The 18,361-nt window shown below is 45.1% G+C and overlaps 1 protein-coding gene across 1 annotated transcript in view; it reads right to left on the reverse strand.

Annotated features, from left to right (window-relative positions):
* LOC110528502 (integrin alpha-5) overlaps nucleotides 1-18,361 on the reverse strand; it is a 70,156-nt gene that overhangs the window by 47,687 nt on the left and 4,108 nt on the right. Inside the window, exon 2 of the mRNA XM_021610605.2 lies at nucleotides 14,341-14,471. Coding sequence (XP_021466280.2) covers nucleotides 14,341-14,471 — 131 coding nt within the window. The remainder of the gene's footprint in view (nucleotides 1-14,340; nucleotides 14,472-18,361) is intronic.

An 18,361-nucleotide genomic window follows, 5' to 3' on the forward strand; every position in this document is an offset into this window, starting at 1 on the left:
TCTACACAAAATACCCTGTTATGTCAAAGTGGAAGAAAATGTCTAACATTTGTAAGAGAAGTCATGAACAATAAAGCACTAATTTGTTGATTAGATAAGTACTCAACCTCCTGAGTCAATATATGTTAGAATCACCTTTGGCAGCGATTACAACTGTGAGTCTTTCTGGGTAAGTCTCTAAGAGCTTTCCACACCTGGATTGTGCAACGTTTGCCCATTATTCTTTTCAAAATTCTTCAAGCTCTGTCAAATTAGTTATTGATCATTGCTAGACGACTGTTTTCAGCTTTTGCCATAGATTTTCAAGCCGGTTTCAAAACTGTAACTCGGCCACTCAGGAACATTCACTGTCTTCTTGGTAAGTAACTCCAGTGAGTGTAAATTTGGTCTTGTGCTTTCAGTTTTTGTCCTGCAGAAAGGTGAATTCATCTCCCCGTGTCTGGTGGAAAGCAAACTGAACCAGGTTTTCCTCTAGGATTTTGCCTGTGCTTAGATCCATTTCATACATTGTTTTTTTATCTAGTCCTTAATGATTACAAGCATACCCATAACGTGATGCAGCCACCACTACGCTAGAAAATATGGAGAGTGATACTCAGTAATGTGTTGTATTTGCCCCAAACATAACACTTTGTATTCAGGACAAAATGTTTTCCACGTTTTTTGCAGTATTACTTGTGTGCCTTGTTGCAAACAGAATGCATGTTTTGGAATATTTGTTTATTCTGTACAGGCTTCCTTCTTTTCACTCTGTCAATTAGGTTAGTATTGTGAAGTAACTACAATGTTGTTGATTCATCCTCAGTTTTTCCTATTCCAGCCATTAAACTCTGTAACAGTTTTAAAGTCACCATTGGCCTCATGGTGAAAACCCTCAGCGGTTTCCTTCCTCTCCGGCAACTGAGTTATGAAGGACACCTGTTTCTTTGTAGTGGCTGGGTGTTTGTACACCATCCAAAGTGTAATGAATAACTACACCATGCTTAAAGAGATATTCCTTGTCAGCTTTTTGTATTTTTACCCATCTACCAATAGATGCTCTTCTTTGCGAGGCATTGGAAAACCTCTCTGGTCTATGTAGTTGAATCTGTGTTTGAAATTCACAGATAATTGTATGTGTGGGGTACAGAGACGAGGTAGTCATTTATAAATAATGATAAACACCATTATTACACACAGAGTGAGTCCATGCAACGTATTATGTGACTTGTTGAGCAAATGTTTACTCATGAGCTTATTTAGGCTTGTCATAGCAAAGGGGTTGAATACTTATTGACTCAAGGCATTTCAGCTTTCATTTTTTACTAATTTGTAACCATTTCAAAAACCATAATTCCACTTTGTCATTATGGGGTATTGTGTGTCGGCCAGTGACAACAAAAATCTAAATGTAATCATTTTTATTCAGGCTGTGGAATGCGGAAAAAGTCAAGGGGTGTGAATACTTTCTGAAAGCATTGTATGTGTGTATATCCTGTTTATGTGCATTTGTGTCTGTACCTGAGTACAGTATGGAACGGAGTCAAACATGTATTTTCTATATGTTTGACGTGCTTGATACTGTTCCATTAATCCCATTCCAGATATTACAATGAGCCCGTCCTCCTATAGCTCCTCCCACCAGCTTCCACAGGTGTACAGTATGTACAGTGCCTTGAGAAAGTATTCGGCCCCCTTGAACTTTGCGACCTTTTGCCACATTTCAGGCTTCAAACATAAAGATATAAAACTGTATTTTTTTGTGAAGAATCAACAACAAGTGGGACACAATCATGAAATGGAACGACATTTATTGGATATTTCAAACCTTTTTAACAAATCAAAAACTGAAAAATTGGGCGTGCAAAATTATTCAGCCCCTTTACTTTCAGTGCAGCAAACTCTCTCCAGAAGTTCAGTGAGGATCTCTGAATGATCCAATGTTGACCTAAATGACTAATGATGATAAATACAATCCACCTGTGTGTAATCAAGTCTCCGTATAAATGCACCTGCACTGTGATAGACTCAGAGGTCCGTTAAAAGCGCAGAGAGCATCATGAAGAACAAGGAACACACCAGGCAGGTCCGAGATACTGTTGTGAAGAAGTTTAAAGCCGGATTTGGGTACAAAAAGATTTCCCAAGCTTTAAACATCCCAAGGAGCACTGTGCAAGCGATAATATTGAAATGGAAGGAGTATCAGACCACTGCAAATCTACCAAGACCTGGCCGTCCCCCTAAACTTTCAGCTCATACAAGGAGAAGACTGATCAGAGATGCAGCCAAGAGGCCCATGATCACTGGATGAACTGCAGAGATCTACAGCTGAGGTGGGAGACTCTGTCCATAGGACAACAATCAGTCGTATATTGCACAAATCTGGCCTTTATGGAAGAGTGGCAAGAAGAAAGCCATTTCTTAAAGATATCCATAAAAAGTGTAGTTTAAAGTTTGCCACAAGCCACCTGGGAGACACACCAAACATGTGGAAGAAGGTGCTCTGGTCAGATGTGTCACGTTCTGACCATCGTTCGTGTGTGTTTTCCTTGTTTTAGTGTTGGTCAGGACGTGAGCTGGGTGGGCATTCTATGTTACATGTCTAGTTTGTCTAGTTCTATGTTTGGCCTGATATGGTTCTCAATCAGAGGCAGGTGTTCGTCATTGTCTCTGATTGGGAACCATATTTAGGTAGCCTGTTTGGTGTTGGGTTTTGTGGGTGATTGTCCTTAGTGTCCTTATGTCCTTGTTCGGTGTTAGTTTACACCAGTATTAGGCTCTTTCGGTTTTCGTTACGTTTATTGTTTTGGTAGTGTTTGTATTTAGATTCGTGTTGCTTCTGTTTAAATAAACATGGATCGCAATCTACACGCCGCATTTTGGTCCGACTCTCTTTCACATACAGAAAACCGTGACAAGATGAAACCAAAATTGAACTTTTTGGCAACAATGCAAAATGTTATGCTTGGCGTAAAAGCAACACAGCTCATCACCCTGAACACACCATCCCCACTGTCAAACATGGTGGTGGCAGCATCATGGTTTGGGCCTGCTTTTCTTCAGCAGGGACAGGGAAGATGGTTAAAATTGATGGGAAGATGGATGGAGCCAAATACAGGACCATTCTGGAAGAAAACCTGATGTAGTCTGCAAAAGACCTGAGACTGGGACGGAGATTTGTCTTCCAACAAGACAATGATCCAAAACATAAAGCAAAATCTACAATGGAATGGTTCAAAAATAAACATATCCAGGTGTTAGAATGGCCAAGTCAAAATCCAGACCTGAATCCAATCGAGAATCTGTGGAAAGAACTGAAAACTGCTGTTCACAAATGCTCTCCATCCAACCTCACTGAGCTCGAGCTGTTTTGCAAGGAGGAATGGGAAAACATTTCAGTCTCTCGATGTGCAAAACTGATAGAGACATACCCCAAGCGACTTACAGCTGTAATCGCAGCAAAAGGTGGCGCTACAAAGTATTAACTTAAGGGGGCTGAATAATTTTGCACGCCCAATTTTTCAGTTTTTGATTTGTTAAAAAAGTTTGAAATATCCAATAAATGTCGTTCCACTTCATGATTGTGTCCCACTTGTTGATTCTTCACAAAAAAATAAAGTTTTATATCTTTATGTTTGAAGCCTGAAATGTGGCAAAAGGTCGCAAAGTTCAAGGGGGCCGAATACTTTCGTAAGGCACTGTATGTGAGTATCTGAGTATGTGTATCCAGTGTGTGTATTGTAACGGTTTTGACTTGCGGTTATTGTCTGTCGGGTGCCAGGTAGTTCGTGCCTACCAGAGAAAATATTGATTTCTCCTTTTTGTTTGTGAGGGAATGAGTCCCGTCTGGTCGGTCAAGTCTACACCAATACAAAGGACTCAAGTAAAAGTCAGGATGGACATAAACCCTTAAAACATTGGAAATAGCTTCAAAACTGTTCTTCTGCGTGGGTTGTATTACCAACATAAATGATCACACACATAATAATATAACAAACAATGAGCTCTGGTTCCTCGAGAAAAGTCCCGTACCTTGGGCCTAAAAGAGTCCAGCCAGGTAAAGGAGTTCAGTGAACTCCAGTGACCTTAGTCACACAATGTTGGTCCATTCATCAAAATATCTAATTATTTTACAACACAACCATAAAGAGTATCAAATCTCTGTAGTCTTCAACTACAACTGACCACAAATCAACACGGTATAAATCACACTCAAACAAATGAAATACCATATGCAAAAAAAGTTGTAGTTAGTCAGTCAGTCAGACAATCCAATCCGAGAAAGGCCATGAAGAAACAGACCAACTGAGATGTGTAGTCCAAAGGAAGAAATGAGTGGATCGATCCTGGTTAAACTTGAGACAAGGCTACAAAGCACACTTTTAAATACAACAAAACAAACAGAGTAAAGAAGCTTCGGATCTGAGGGTTGAAAACATCCTCATTGGCACCACCATCACAACCCCCTTTGTGCAGCTGATGCTGGCTATTTAGTTGGGAATTAAACGGGAAGCGTCGTGTTAGAAGGAGAAGCGCAGACGGTTCAGACTAATTCAGGGCCGTCACAGTATGTGTCTATGTAATGTACAATATGTTTGTGACCTATGTGATAACACACACCCTCTGATCCTCAAACGGTGGACCACGTCCTGCTTTATCTGATGGAGTTTGTGACGCTTCACTGGTAGGCAGAGCCAGGGGTCCTCAGGGGTCCTTGTCCCCATAATGACTTTGGCCTAATTACAGGTACAACACTGGGCTTCAGGCCAGCCAACCAGGAAATCAACCAAGGCTCTATAGGCTTTAGAAAGGGGGAATACAAGAGAGGACTTGGCCACTACAAAACACAGTACAAACTTCAAAGAATGGTTTAAATAAAAATGGAGCACTGTTGGTGAAGAATCCCTAAGCCTTGACGGAGAGGTTTATCCCCATAACTTTAAGGTCATCCTAGCCAGTAAGCTCGCTAATAGAAGCCTTATAGTTTAATGGCTGAAGAGGCATTTTATGGTTAAACAATCCAACTTTAACTGGGGGGTATAATTTGAAATACAGTATACACTGTCTTTGTAAAATCTACATATGAAACATGACGTTAACTTTGCTATTTGTTGTTTTTATTTACATTTTATTTCACCTTTATTTAACCAGGTAGGCTAGTTGAGAACAAGTTCTCATTTACAATTGCGACCTGGCCAAGATAAAGCAAAGCGGTGCGACACAAACAACAACACAGAGTTACACATGGAATAAACAAAAATGCAGTCAATAATACAATAGAAAAAGTCTATTTACAGTGTGTGTGCAAATGAGGTAGGATAAGGGAGGTAATAAATAGGCCATAGTGGCGAAATAATTACAATATAGCAATTAAACACTGGAGTGATATATGTGCAGAAGATGAGTGTGCAAGTAGAGATACTGGGGTGCAACGGAGAAAAATAAATCAAATAAATAACAGTATGGGGGATGAGGTAGTTGGATGGGCTATTTACAGATGGGCTATGTACAGGTGCAGTGATCTGTGAGCTGCTCTGACAGCTGGTGCTTAAAGTTAGTGAGGGAGATATGAGTCTCCAGCTTCAGTAATTTTTGCAGTTTGTTCCAGTCATTGGCAGCAAAGAACGGGAAGGAAAGGCAGCCAAATGAGGAATTGGCTTTGGGGGTGACCAGTGAGATATACCTGCTGGAGCGTGTGCTACGGGTGGGTGCTGCTATGGTGACCAGTGAGCTGAGATAAGGCTTTACCTAGCAAAGACTTATCGATGACCTGGAGCCAGTGGGTTTGGCGATGAATATGAAGCGAGGGCCAGCCAACGAGAGCATACAGGTCACAGTGGTGGGTAGTATATGGGGCTTTGGTGAAAATAAGGATGGCACTATGAGAGACTGCATCCAATTTGCTGAGTAGAGTGTTGGAGGTTGATTTTTAAATGACCTCGCCGAAGTCAATGATCGGTAGGATAGTCAATTTTCCGATGGTATGTTTGGCAGCATGAGTGAAGGATGCTTTGTTGCGAAATAGGAAGCTGATTCTAGATTTAATTTTGGATTGGAGATGCTTAATGTTTTTATTTTTTTTTTATTTTTTATTTCACCTTTATTTAACCAGGTAGGCTAGTTGAGAACAAGTTCTCATTTGCAACTGCGACCTGGCCAAGATAAGGCATAGCAGTGTGAACAGACAACACAGAGTTACACATGGAGTAAACAATTAACAAGTCAATAACACAGTAGAAAAAAAAAGGGGAGTCTATATATACATTGTGTGCAAAAGGCATGAGAAGGTAGGCAAATAATTACAATTATGCAGATTAACACTGGAGTGATAAATGATCAGATGGTTATGTAAAGGTAGAGATAGAGATATTGGTGTGCAAAAGAGCAGAAAAATAAATAAATAAAAACAGTATGGGGATGAGGTAGGTGAAAATGGGTGGGCTATTTACCAATAGACTATGTACAGCTGCAGCGATCGGTTAGCTGCTCAGATAGCAGATGTTTGAAGTTGGTGAGGGAGATAAAAGTCTCCAACTTCAGCGATTTTTGCAATTCGTTCCAATCACAGGCAGCAGAGAACTGGAACGAAAGGCGGCCAAATGAGGTGTTGGCTTTAGGGATGATCAGTGAGATACACCTGCTGGAGCGCGTGCTACGGATGGGTGTTGCCATCGTAACCAGTGAACTGAGATAAGGCGGAGCTTTACCTAGCATGGACTTGTAGATGACCTGGAGCCAGTGGGTCTGGCGACGAATATGTAGCGAGGGCCAGCCGACTAGAGCATACAAGTCGCAGTGGTGGGTGGTATAAGGTGCTTTAGTGACAAAACGGATGGCACTGTGATAAACTGCATCCAGTTTGCTGAGTAGAGTGTTGGAAGCAATTTTGTAGATGACATCGCCGAAGTCGAGGATCGGTAGGATAGTCAGTTTTACTAGGGTAAGTTTGGCGGCGTGAGTGAAGGAGGCTTTGTTGCGGAATAGAAAGCCGACTCTTGATTTGATTTTCGATTGGAGATGCTTGATATGGGTCTGGAAGGAGAGTTTAGAGTCTAGCCAGACACCTAGGTACTTATAGATGTCCACATATTCAAGGTCGGAACCATCCAGGGTGGTGATGCTGGTCAGGCGTGCGGGTGCAGGCAGCGAACGGTTGAAAAGCATGCATTTGGTTTTACTAGCGTTTAAGAGCAGTTGGAGGCCACGGAAGGAGTGCTGTATGGCATTGAAGCTCTTTTGGAGGTTAGATAGCACAGTGTCCAAGGACGGGCCGGAAGTATATAGAATGGTGTCGTCTGCGTAGAGGTGGATCAGGGAATCGCCCGCAGCATGAGAAACATCATTGATATATACAGAGAAAAGAGTCGGCCCGAGAATTGAACCCTGTGGCACCCCCATAGAGACTGCCAGAGGACCGGACAGCATGCCCTCCGATTTGACACACTGAACTCTGTCTGCAAAGTAATTGGTGAACCAGGCAAGGCAGTCATCCGAAAAACCGAGGCTACTGAGTCTGCCGATAAGAATACGGTGATTGACAGAGTCGAAAGCCTTGGCAAGGTCTATGAAGACGGCTGCACAGTACTGTCTTTTATCGATGGCGGTTATGATATCGTTTAGTACCTTGAGCGTGGCTGAGGTACACCCGTGACCGGCTCGGAAACCAGATTGCACAGCGGAGAAGGTACGGTGGGATTCAAGATGGTCAGTGATCTGTTTGTTGACTTGGCTTTCGAAGACCTTAGATAGGCAGGGCAGGATGGATATTGGTCTGTAACAGTTTGGGTCCAGGGTGTCGCCCCCTTTGAAGAGGGGGATGACTGCGGCAGCTTTCCAATCCTTGGGGATCTCAGACGATATGAAAGAGAGGTTGAACAGGCTGGTAATAGGGGTTGCGACAATGGCGGCGGATAGTTTCAGGAATAGAGGGTCCAGATTGTCAAGCCCAGCTGATTTGTACGGGTCCAGGTTTTGCAGCTCTTTCAGAACATCTGCTATCTGGATTTGGGTAAAGGAGAACCTGGAGAGGCTTGGGCGAGTAGCTGCGGGGGGGGGGAGCTGTTGGACGAGGTTGGAGTAGCCAGGCGGAAGGCATGGCCAGCCGTTGAGAAATGCTTGTTGAAGTTTTCGATAATCATGGATTTATCGGTGGTGACCGTGTTACCTAGCCTCAGTGCAGTGGGCAGCTGGGAGGAGGTGCTCTTGTTCTCCATGGACTTCACAGTGTCCCAGAACTTTTTGGAGTTGGAGCTACAGGATGCAAACTTCTGCCTGAAGAAGTTGGCTTTAGCTTTCCTGACTGACTGTGTGTATTGGTTCCTGACTTCCCTGAACAGTTGCATATCGCGGGGACTGTTCGATGTTAGTGCAGTCCGCCACAGGATGTTTTTGTGCTGGTCGAGGGCAGTCAGGTCTGGAGTGAACCAGGGGCTATATCTGTTCTTAGTTCTGCATTTTTTGAACGGAGCATGCTTATCTAAAATGGTGAGGAAGTTACTTTTAAAGAAAGACCAGGCATCCTCAACTGACGGGATGAGGTCAATGTCCTTCCAGGATACCCGGGCCAGGTCGATTAGAAAGGCCTGCTCACAGAAGTGTTTTAGGGAGCGTTTGACAGTGATGAGGGGTGGTCGTTTGACTGCGGCTCCGTAGCGGATACAGGCAATGAGGCAGTGATCGCTGAGATCCTGGTTGAAGACAGCGGAGGTGTATTTGGAGGGCCAGTTGGTCAGGATGACGTCAATGAGGGTGCCCTTGTTTACAGAGTTAGGGTTGTACCTGGTGGGTTCCTTGATGATTTGAGTGAGATTGAGGGCATCTAGCTTAGATTGTAGGACTGCCGGGGTGTTAAGCATATCCCAGTTTAGGTCACCTAACAGAACAAACTCTGAAGCTAGATGGGGGGCGATCAATTCACAAATGGTGTCCAGGGCACAGCTGGGAGCTGAGGGGGGTCGGTAGCAGGCGGCAACAGTGAGAGACTTATTTCTGGAGAGAGTAATTTTCAAAATTAGTAGTTCGAACTGTTTGGGTATGGACCTGGAAAGTATGACATTACTTTGCAGGCTATCTCTGCAGTAGACTGCAACTCCTCCTCCTTTGGCAGTTCTATCTTGACGGAAGATGTTATAGTTGGGTATGGAAATCTCAGAATTTTTGGTGGCCTTCCTGAGCCAGGATTCAGACACGGCAAGGACATCAGGGTTAGCAGAGTGTGCTAGAGCAGTGAGTACGACAAACTTAGGGAGGAGGCTTCTGATGTTGACATGCATGAAACCAAGGCTTTTTCGATCACAGAAGTCAACAAATGAGGGTGCCTGGGGACATGCAGGGCCTGGGTTTACCTCCACATCACCCGCGGAACAGAGAAGGAGTAGTATGAGGGTGCGGCTGAAGGCTATCAAAACTGGTCGCCTAGGGCGTTGGGGACAGAGAATAAGAGGAGCAGGTTTCTGGGCATGGTAGAATATATTCAGGGCATAATGCGCAAACAGGGGTATGGTGGGGTGCGGGTACAGCGGAGGTAAGCCCAGGCACTGGGTGATGATGAGAGAGGTTGTATCTCTGGACATGCTGGTTGTAATGGGTGAGGTCACCGCATGTGTGGGGGGTGGGACAAAGGAGGTAACAGGGGTATAAAGAGTGGAACTAGGGGCTCCATTGTAAACTAAAACAATGATAACTAACCTGCACAACAGTATACAAGGCATATTGACATTTGAGAAAGACATACAGCGAGGCATACAGTAATCACAGGTGTTGAATTGGGAGAGCTAGCTAAAACAGTAGGTGAGACAACAGCTATTCAGCTAGCACAACAACAGCAGGTAGAATGGCAATTGATTAGGCAGAGAGGGTCGGATTAACTACACACAGAGCCTAGTGCGGCTGGGGCCGACAGATAAAACATAAACAAGCAGAATGGATTACCGTGATTAATGGACAGTCCAGCATGCATCAGCTATGTAGCCAAGTGATCAGTGTCCAAGGGGTAGCGGTGGATGGGGCAGGGAAGCTGGACTGGCGAGTGTTATCCAGGTTAGAAAACTAACAATGACCAAATAGCTTGTAGCCAGTTAGCTGGTTAGCTTCTGGAGGTTCTTGAGTGTGTTCTAAAAATGTAAAGATAATAGCGGTTCCGTATCACATTGGGTGAGGCAGGTTACCGGAAGGTATAAATAAATTAAAAATCGAAAAGGGATAGAAAGTAAATATGGGTTCAGTGAGTGTTTGGGACGCTGCGATTCAGACGGTTAGCAGGCCTGTGCTAACAAGCTAACAGTTAGTAGACGGTGCTAAACACGGTAGCAGTTAGCGGACCGGGCTAAACAAGCTAGCAGTTAGCAGGCCGAATTTGCAAGCAAGGAGATAGCAAGGGCTAGAGAGTTAGCCTTTGGGGACGTCGCGATGGGGGTATCTGTTTATTCCTCTTCATGCAGTGACATCGATGGACCGGTCGTGGGTCTGGATATTGTAGCCCAGGAGCTCAAAATGTTCCGTTTGCGATGGGAATCCGGGGATGAAAAATAAAATAAAATAATAAATAGGTCCGTTATGCTCTGGTTAGAGTTGCGTTGTTCGAACTGGCGAGAGCTTTCCGAGCTAAAGGTTAGCTGATGACCGGTTAGCTGAAGACCGCTAGCAATGTTTTGCTGAAGCCGGTAGTTCGTTGGCTAGCTTCAGTTGAGGGGTTCCAAGGTCCGAAGTAAATATAAATACTTTAGGAAAAATAGCTACGTTGGGTGAGGCGGGTTGCAGGAGAGTATTTAGAAGAAGTTGAGGTTCAGCAAAAAGTTTTAAAGATATGTGAAGAAAAAAAAAAACGAAAACAAACGATATATACAAGGGACACAACACGACAATACGTCCTACTGCTACGCCATCTTGGACCAATGTGAGTCTGCAAGGAGAGTTTACAGTCTAGCCAGACACCTAGGTATTTGTAGTTGTCCACATATTCTAAGTCCGAACCGTCCAGAGTAGTGATGCTGGACGGGCGGGCAGGTGTGGTCAGTGATTGGTTGAAGAGCATTGGCCACGGAAGGAGAGTTGTATGGCATTGAAGCCCGTCTAGAGGTTTGTTAACACAGTGTCAAAAGAAGGGCCAGAAGTATACAAAATTGTGTCATATGTGTATAGGTGGATCAGAGAATCACCAGCAGCAAGAGCGACATCATTGATATACAGAGAAAAAAGTTGGCCCGAGAATTTAACCCTGTGGCACCCCAATAGAGACTGCCAGAGGTCCGGACAACTGGCCCTCCGATGTGACACACTGAACTCTGTCTGAGAAGTAGTTGGTGAACCAGGCGAGGCAGTCATTCGAGAAACCAAGGCTGTTGTATCTGCTGATAAGAATGTGGTGATTGACAGAGTCAAAAGCCTTGGCCAGGGTGATGAATACAACTGCACAGTATTGTCTCTTATCGATGACAGTGATGATATCGTTTAGGACCTTGAGCGTGGCTCAGGTGCACCCATGACCAGGTCGGAAACCAGATTGCATAGCGGAGAAAGTACGGTGGGATTTGAAATGATCGGTGATCTGTTTGTTAACTTGGCTTTCGAAGACCTTAGAAAGGCAGGGTATGATAGTTATAGGTCTGTAGCAGTTTGGGTCTAGAATGTTTCCCCCTTTGAAGAGGGGGATGACCGCAGCAGCTTTCCAATCTTTGGGGATCTCAGATGACACAAAAGAGAGGTTGAACAGGCTAGTAATAGGGGCTGCAACAATTTTTCTGCAGATCATTTTAGAAAGAGAGGGTACAGATTGTCTAGCCCGACTGATTTGTAGGGGTCCAGATTTTCCAGCTCTTTTAGAACATCAGCTATCTGGATTTGGGTGAAAGAGAAATGGAGGAGGCTTGTGCAAGTTGCTGTGGGGGGTGCAGGGCTGTTGATCAGGGTAGGGGTAGCCAGGTCGAAAGCATGGCCAGCCGTAGAAAAATGCTTATTGAAATTCTCGATTATCACGGATTTATTGGTGGTGACAGTGTTTCCTAGCCTCAGTGCAGTGGGAAGCTGGGAGGAGGTGCTCTTATTCTCCATGGACTTTATAGTGTCCCAGAACTTTTGGGAGTTTGTGCTACGGGATGCAAATTTCGGTTTGAAAAAGCTAGCCTTTGCGTTCTTAACTGCCTGTGTATATTAGTTCCTAACGTACCTGAAAAGTTTCATATCACGTGGGCTATTCGATGCTAATGCAGTACGCCACAGGATGTTTTTGTGCTGGTCAAGGGCAGTCAGGTCTGGAGTGAACCAAGGGCCATATCTGTTCCTGGTTCTACATTTTTTGAATGGGGCATGCTTATTTAAGATGGTGAGGAAATCACTTTTAAAGAATAACCAGGCATCCTCTACTGTCGAAATGAGGTCGATATCCTTCCAAGATACCCGGACCAGGTCGATTAGAAAGGCCTGCTCGCTGAAGTGTTTTATGGAGCGTTTGACAATGATGAGGGGTGGTCGTTTGACCCCAGACACATTACGGACGCAGGCAATGAGGCAGTGATCACTGAGATCCTGGTTGAAGATAGCAGAGGTGTATTTGGAGGGCAGGTTGGTGAGGATGCACAGCTGGGGACAGAAGGTAGTCTATAGCAAACGGCAACGGTGAGAGGCTTGTTTCTGGGAAGGTTCTATCTTGTCAGAAAGTGTTATAGTTAGGGATGGAAATTTCAGGGTTTTTGGTGGTCTTCCCAAGCCAGGATTCAGACACGGCTAGGGCATCCGGGTTGGCAGAGTGTGCTAAAGCAGTGAATAAAACAATCTTAGGGAGGAGGCTTCTTATGTTAACATGCATGAAACCAAGGCTTTTACGGTTACAGAAGTCAACAAATGAGAGGGCCTTGGGAATGGGAGTGGAGCTAGGCACTGCAGGGCCTGGATTAATCTCTACATCACCAGAGGAACAGAGGAGGAGTATGATAAGGGTACGGCTAAAGGCTATAAGAACTGGTTGTCTAGTACGTTCGGAACAGAGAGTAAAAGGAACAGGTTTCTGGGCACGGTACAATAGATTCAAGGCATAATGTACAGACAAAGATATGGTAGGATGTGAATACAGTGGAGGTAAACCTATGCATTGAGTGACGATGATAGAAATATTGTCTCTAGAAACATAATTTGAACCAGATGAGGTCACCGCATGTGTGGGAGGTGGAACTAAAGGGTTAGCTAAGGCATATTTGGCAGGGCTAGAGGCTCTACAGTGAAATAAGGCATATTGACATTAGGGAGAGGCATGCGTAGCCGAGTGATCATTGGGTCCAGTGAGTAGCTGGGTGAGCTGGAGACACGGTGATTCAGACAGCTAGCAGGCCGGGGCTAGCAGGCTAGCAGAAGGGCCTTATAGGGACGTCGCGACGGAAGAAGTCAGTTGTATCCCTTTCGTGCGGTTACGTCGGGCGATCAGTCGTGATGGATCAGCAGGGTTCCGTGCAGTAAAAGGGTCCAGGCCAATTGGCAAAATAGGTATAGTAGCCCCCCCAAAAATGGCTGATGGACTACTTCAGCTAGCAGTACGGAGTGCTCTGGACAGATAGCGGACCGCAGCTAGCAGGCTAGCAGATGGGCATTCAGGGGATGTCGTGACGGGGGAGCCAGTTGAAAAAACCCCTCGGGCGGATTACGTTGGTAGTCCAGTCGTGATGGATCGGTGGGGTTCCGTATCGGCAATAAAAAGGGTACAGTCCAATTGGCAAAATAGGTGTTGTAGCCCAAGGAGTGGCTGATGGACCTCTTCAGCTAGCCGGGAGATGGGCCTAGCATAGGCTATCTCCAGACTAATTGGTGCTTGCTTCGGGACAGAGAGGTTAGCCAGGAGAAGCAAATCAGATAGCAGCTAGCTAGCTGCGATGATCCAGGTGAAGAGGTCCAGAGCTTGCGGTAGGAATCCGGGGATATGGAGAATAAGGAGCCCTATACGCTCTGGGTTGAATCGCGTTGTGCAGACTGGCAGGAGTTGTCTGGGCTGAAGGTTAGCTGATGACCGCTAGCAGTGGCTAGCTGACTACTAGCTAGTAGCTAGTTAGCTGGCTAGCTTTCTGTTGGGGGTTCCGGTTCTGAAGTAAAGAAAATAGCAGATCCATACCACATTGGGTGAGGCGGGTTGCAGGAGAGTATGTTTAAGTTGGGGTCAAGAAAAATATATTTTTTAAGTAATATATGCGAAGAAAAAAATATATATATTTACACGGGACATGACAAGACGAAGACAAAAGACGCCTGACTGCTACGCCATCTTGGATTTCAAAATGGGGAATGGGGAAACTCATCATACAAGGAAGAAACATTGATGAGCTGCTTTTCCACACATTCACACCAACTCATTCCACCAGGTTATTCAGCCAGGTACCTTACCTTCATTGTCAAAATTGACAACACTGCAATCCGATTGGTCCTGGCTCCAGGGACACAAGTACACAGATCCACCTTCGATGATGTTCGTTTGGCTGGTGTTAGCTTTGGGAGCACCAATCAGAATACTGAAACTGTAGAATAAAAACAGAAGGCAAAACACAGTATTAGTGCACGGTCGGCCAAAAATAATGGGAGTACACGAAGCAATGAGTACTTTTGATCAATTCATCTTCGGTTGTTGTTTTTAACTGATTTGAGCAATGATTTGGCCACATATACTTCCCTCCCTTCATGGATCCTTTAACATATGTGATCTTGTCTCACTCAAAAGGCAGTTCAGGGCTGCATTTGCAAAGTTTTTCATTTTAGGACAGCTAATCTAGGATCATGTCCCCGATACAAAAATATAGAAAACTATCGGCCAATATCGAATCTCCCATTCCTCTCAAAACATTTTGAAAAAGCTGTTGCGCAGCAACCTACTGCCTTCCTGAAGACAAACAATGTATACGAAACGCTTCAGTCTGGTTTTAGACCCCATCATAGCATTGAGACTGCACTCGTGAAAGTGGTAAATTGACTTTTAATGGCGTCAGACCAAGGCTCTGCATCTGTCCTCGTGCTCCTAGACCTTAGTGCTGCTTTTGATGCCATCGATCACCACATTCTTTTGGAGAGATTGGAAACTCAAATTGGTCTACACGGACAAGTTCTGGCCTGGTTTAGATCTTATCTGTCGAAAATCTATCCGTTTGTTTCTGTGAATGGTTTGTCCTCTGACAAATCAAATGTACATTTTGGTGTTCCTCAAAGGTTCCGTTTTAGGACCACTATTGTTTTCACTATATACTGTATTTACCTCTTGGTGATGTCATTCGGAAACATAATGTTAACTTTCACTGCTATGCGGACAATATACGGCTGTACATTTCGATGAATCATGGTGAAGCCCCAAAATTGCCCTCCCTGGAAGCCTGTGTTTCAGACATAAGGAAGTGGATTGCGTACATTTTTTATATTTTAAACATGAACAAAACAGAGATGCTAGTTCAAGGTCCCAATAAACAAAGAGATCTTCTGTTGGTTGTACAGCCGTCTCAAATAAAACTGTGAAGAATCTCGGCGTTACTCTGGACCCTGATCTCTCTTTTGACGAACATTTCAAGAATATTTCAAGGACAGCTTTTTTCAATTTTCGTAACATTGCAAAAATCTGAAACTTTCTGTCCAAAAATGATGCAGAAAAATGAATCCATCCTTTTGTAACTTCTAGATTAGACTACTGCAATGCTCTACTTTCCGGCTACCAGGATAAAGCACTAAATAAACTTCAGTTAGTGCTAAACACGGCTGCTAGAATCCTGACTAGAACCAAAACATGTGATCATATTACTCCAGTGCTAGCCTCTCTACACTGGCTTCCTGTTAAGGCTAGGGCTAATTTCAAGGTTTTACTGCTAACCTACAAAGCATTACATGGGCTTGCTCCTACCTATCTTTCCCATTTGGTCCTGCCGTACATACCTACACGTACGCTACGGTCACAAGACGCAGACTTGGAATGGTCTGCCTATCCGTGTGAGAGATGCAGACTCGGTCTCGACCTTTAAGTCTTTATGAAAGGTCCTATGATTAAGTGTAGTCTGGCCCAGGGGTGTGAAGGTGAACGGAAAGGCACTGGAACGATGAACTGCCCTTACTGTCTCTGCCTGGATGGTTTCCCTCTCTCCACTGGGATTCTCTGCCTCTAACACTATCACGGGGGCTGAGTCACTGGCTTATTGGTGCTCTTTCGTGCCATCCCTAGGAGGGGTGAGACACTTGAGTGGGTTGACTCACTGACGTGATCTTCCTGTCTGGGTTGGCGCCCCCCTCGGGTTCGTGCCGTGGGGGAGATCTTCGTGAGCTATACTCGGCTGTGTCTCACGGTAGTAAGTTGGTTGAAGATATCCCTCTAGTGGTGTGGGAGCTATGCTTTGGTAAAGTGGGTGGGGTTATATCCTGCCTGTTTGGCCCTGTCTGGGGGTATCGTCGGACGGGGCCACAGTGTCTCCAGACCCCTCCTGTCTCAACCTCGAGTATTTATGCTGCAATAGTTTGTGTCGTGGGCTAGGGTCGTCTGTTATCTGGAGTATTTATCCTGTCTTTTCCGGTGTCTTGCATGAATTTAAGTATGCTCTCTCTAATTCTCTCTCTCTTTTTCTCTCTTTCTCTTTCTCCTTCTCTCTCTCTTTCTCTCGGAGGACCCAAGCCTTAGGACCATGCCCCAGGACTACCTGGCCTGATGACTCCTTGCTGTCCCCAGTTTCAACTGTTCTGCCTGCGGCTATGGAACCCTGACCTGTACACCGGATGTGCTACCTTGTCCCAAACCTGGTGTTTTGGACTCTCTCTCTCTACCGCACCTGCAGTCTCTAACTCTGAGGTATCGGCTATGAAAAGCCAACAAACATTTACTCCTGAGGTGCTGACCAGTTGTACCCTCTACAACCACTGTGATTATTATTATCTGACCCTGCTAGTCATCTATGAACGGTTGAACATCTTGGCCATGTACTGTTATAATCTCCACCCGGCACAGCCAGAAGAGGACTGGCCACCCCTCAGAGCCTGGTTCCTCTCTATGTTTCTTCCTAGGTTCCTGCCTTTCTAGGGAGTTTTTCCTAGCCACTGTGCTTCTACATCTGCATTGGTTGCTGTTCAGGGTTTTAGGCTAGGATTCTGTTCAGCACTTGGTGACATCGGCGGATGTATGGAATTAATTAATGAACTATGATCTATCTATGATTTAAGGCTAAACTGATCCTAGATCAGCACACCTACTATGAGATGCTTTATGAATATAGGCCCTTTCTCATTTTACAGGTACCTTATCATCCTCATCATCACCATCAGTCTGTCATAACGTTCCCCAATAGCTGTCTCAGTAAACAGATCATAAATAAGGCTAGTTCTTAGCTTCATCAGCTCTACTGGACTGATAGAGGGAGGAAGGGGTTTTGGGGTAGGGGAGATATATATATACACTGCTCCAAAAAATAAAGGGAACACTTAAACAACACAATGTAACTCCAAGTCAATCACACTTCTGTGAAATTAAACTGTCCACTTAGGAAGCAACACTGATTGACAATACATTTCACATGCTGTTGTGCAAATGGAATAGACAACAGGTGGAAATTATAGGCAATTAGCAAGACACCCCCAATAAAGGAGTGGTTCTGCAGGTGGTGACCACAGACCACTTCTCAGTTCCTATGCTTCCTGGCTGATGTTTTGGTCACTTTTGAATGCTGGCAGTGCTTTCACTCTAGTGGTAGCATGATACGGAGTCTACAACCCACACAAGTGGCTCAGGTAGTGCAGCTCATCCAGGATGGCACATCAATGCGAGCTGTGGCAAGAAGGTTTGCTGTGTCTGTCAGCGTAGTGTCCAGAGCATGGAGGCACTACCAGGAGACAGGCCAGTACATCAGGAGATGTGGAGGAGCCCGTAGGAGGGCAACAACCCAGCAGCAGGACCGCTACCTCCGCCTTTGTGCAAGGAGGTGCAGGAGGAGCACTGCCAGAGCCCTGCAAAATGACCTCCAGCAGGCCACAAATGTGCATGTGTCTGCTCAAACGGTCAGAAACAGACTCCATGAGGGTGGTATGAGGGCCCAACATCCACAGGTGGGGATTGTGCTTACAGCCCAACACCGTGCAGGACGTTTGGCATTTGTCAGAGAACACCAAGATTGGCAAATTTGCCACTGGCGCCCTGTGCTCTTCACAGATGAAAGCAGGTTCACACTGAGCACATGTGACAGACGTGACAGAGTCTGGAGACTCCGTGGAGAACGTTCTGCTGCCTGCAACATCCTCCAGCATGACCGGTTTGGCGGTGGGTCAGTCATGGTGTGGGGTGGCATTTCTTTGGTGTGGGGTGGTATTTCTTCCATGTGCTCGCCAGAGGTAGCCTGACTGCCATTAGGTACCGAGATGAGATCCTCAGACCCCTTGTGAGACCATATGCTGGTGC

This window comes from Oncorhynchus mykiss, chromosome 7 (genome assembly GCF_013265735.2).
Source record: "Oncorhynchus mykiss isolate Arlee chromosome 7, USDA_OmykA_1.1, whole genome shotgun sequence".
Lineage (NCBI taxonomy): Eukaryota > Metazoa > Chordata > Actinopteri > Salmoniformes > Salmonidae > Oncorhynchus > Oncorhynchus mykiss.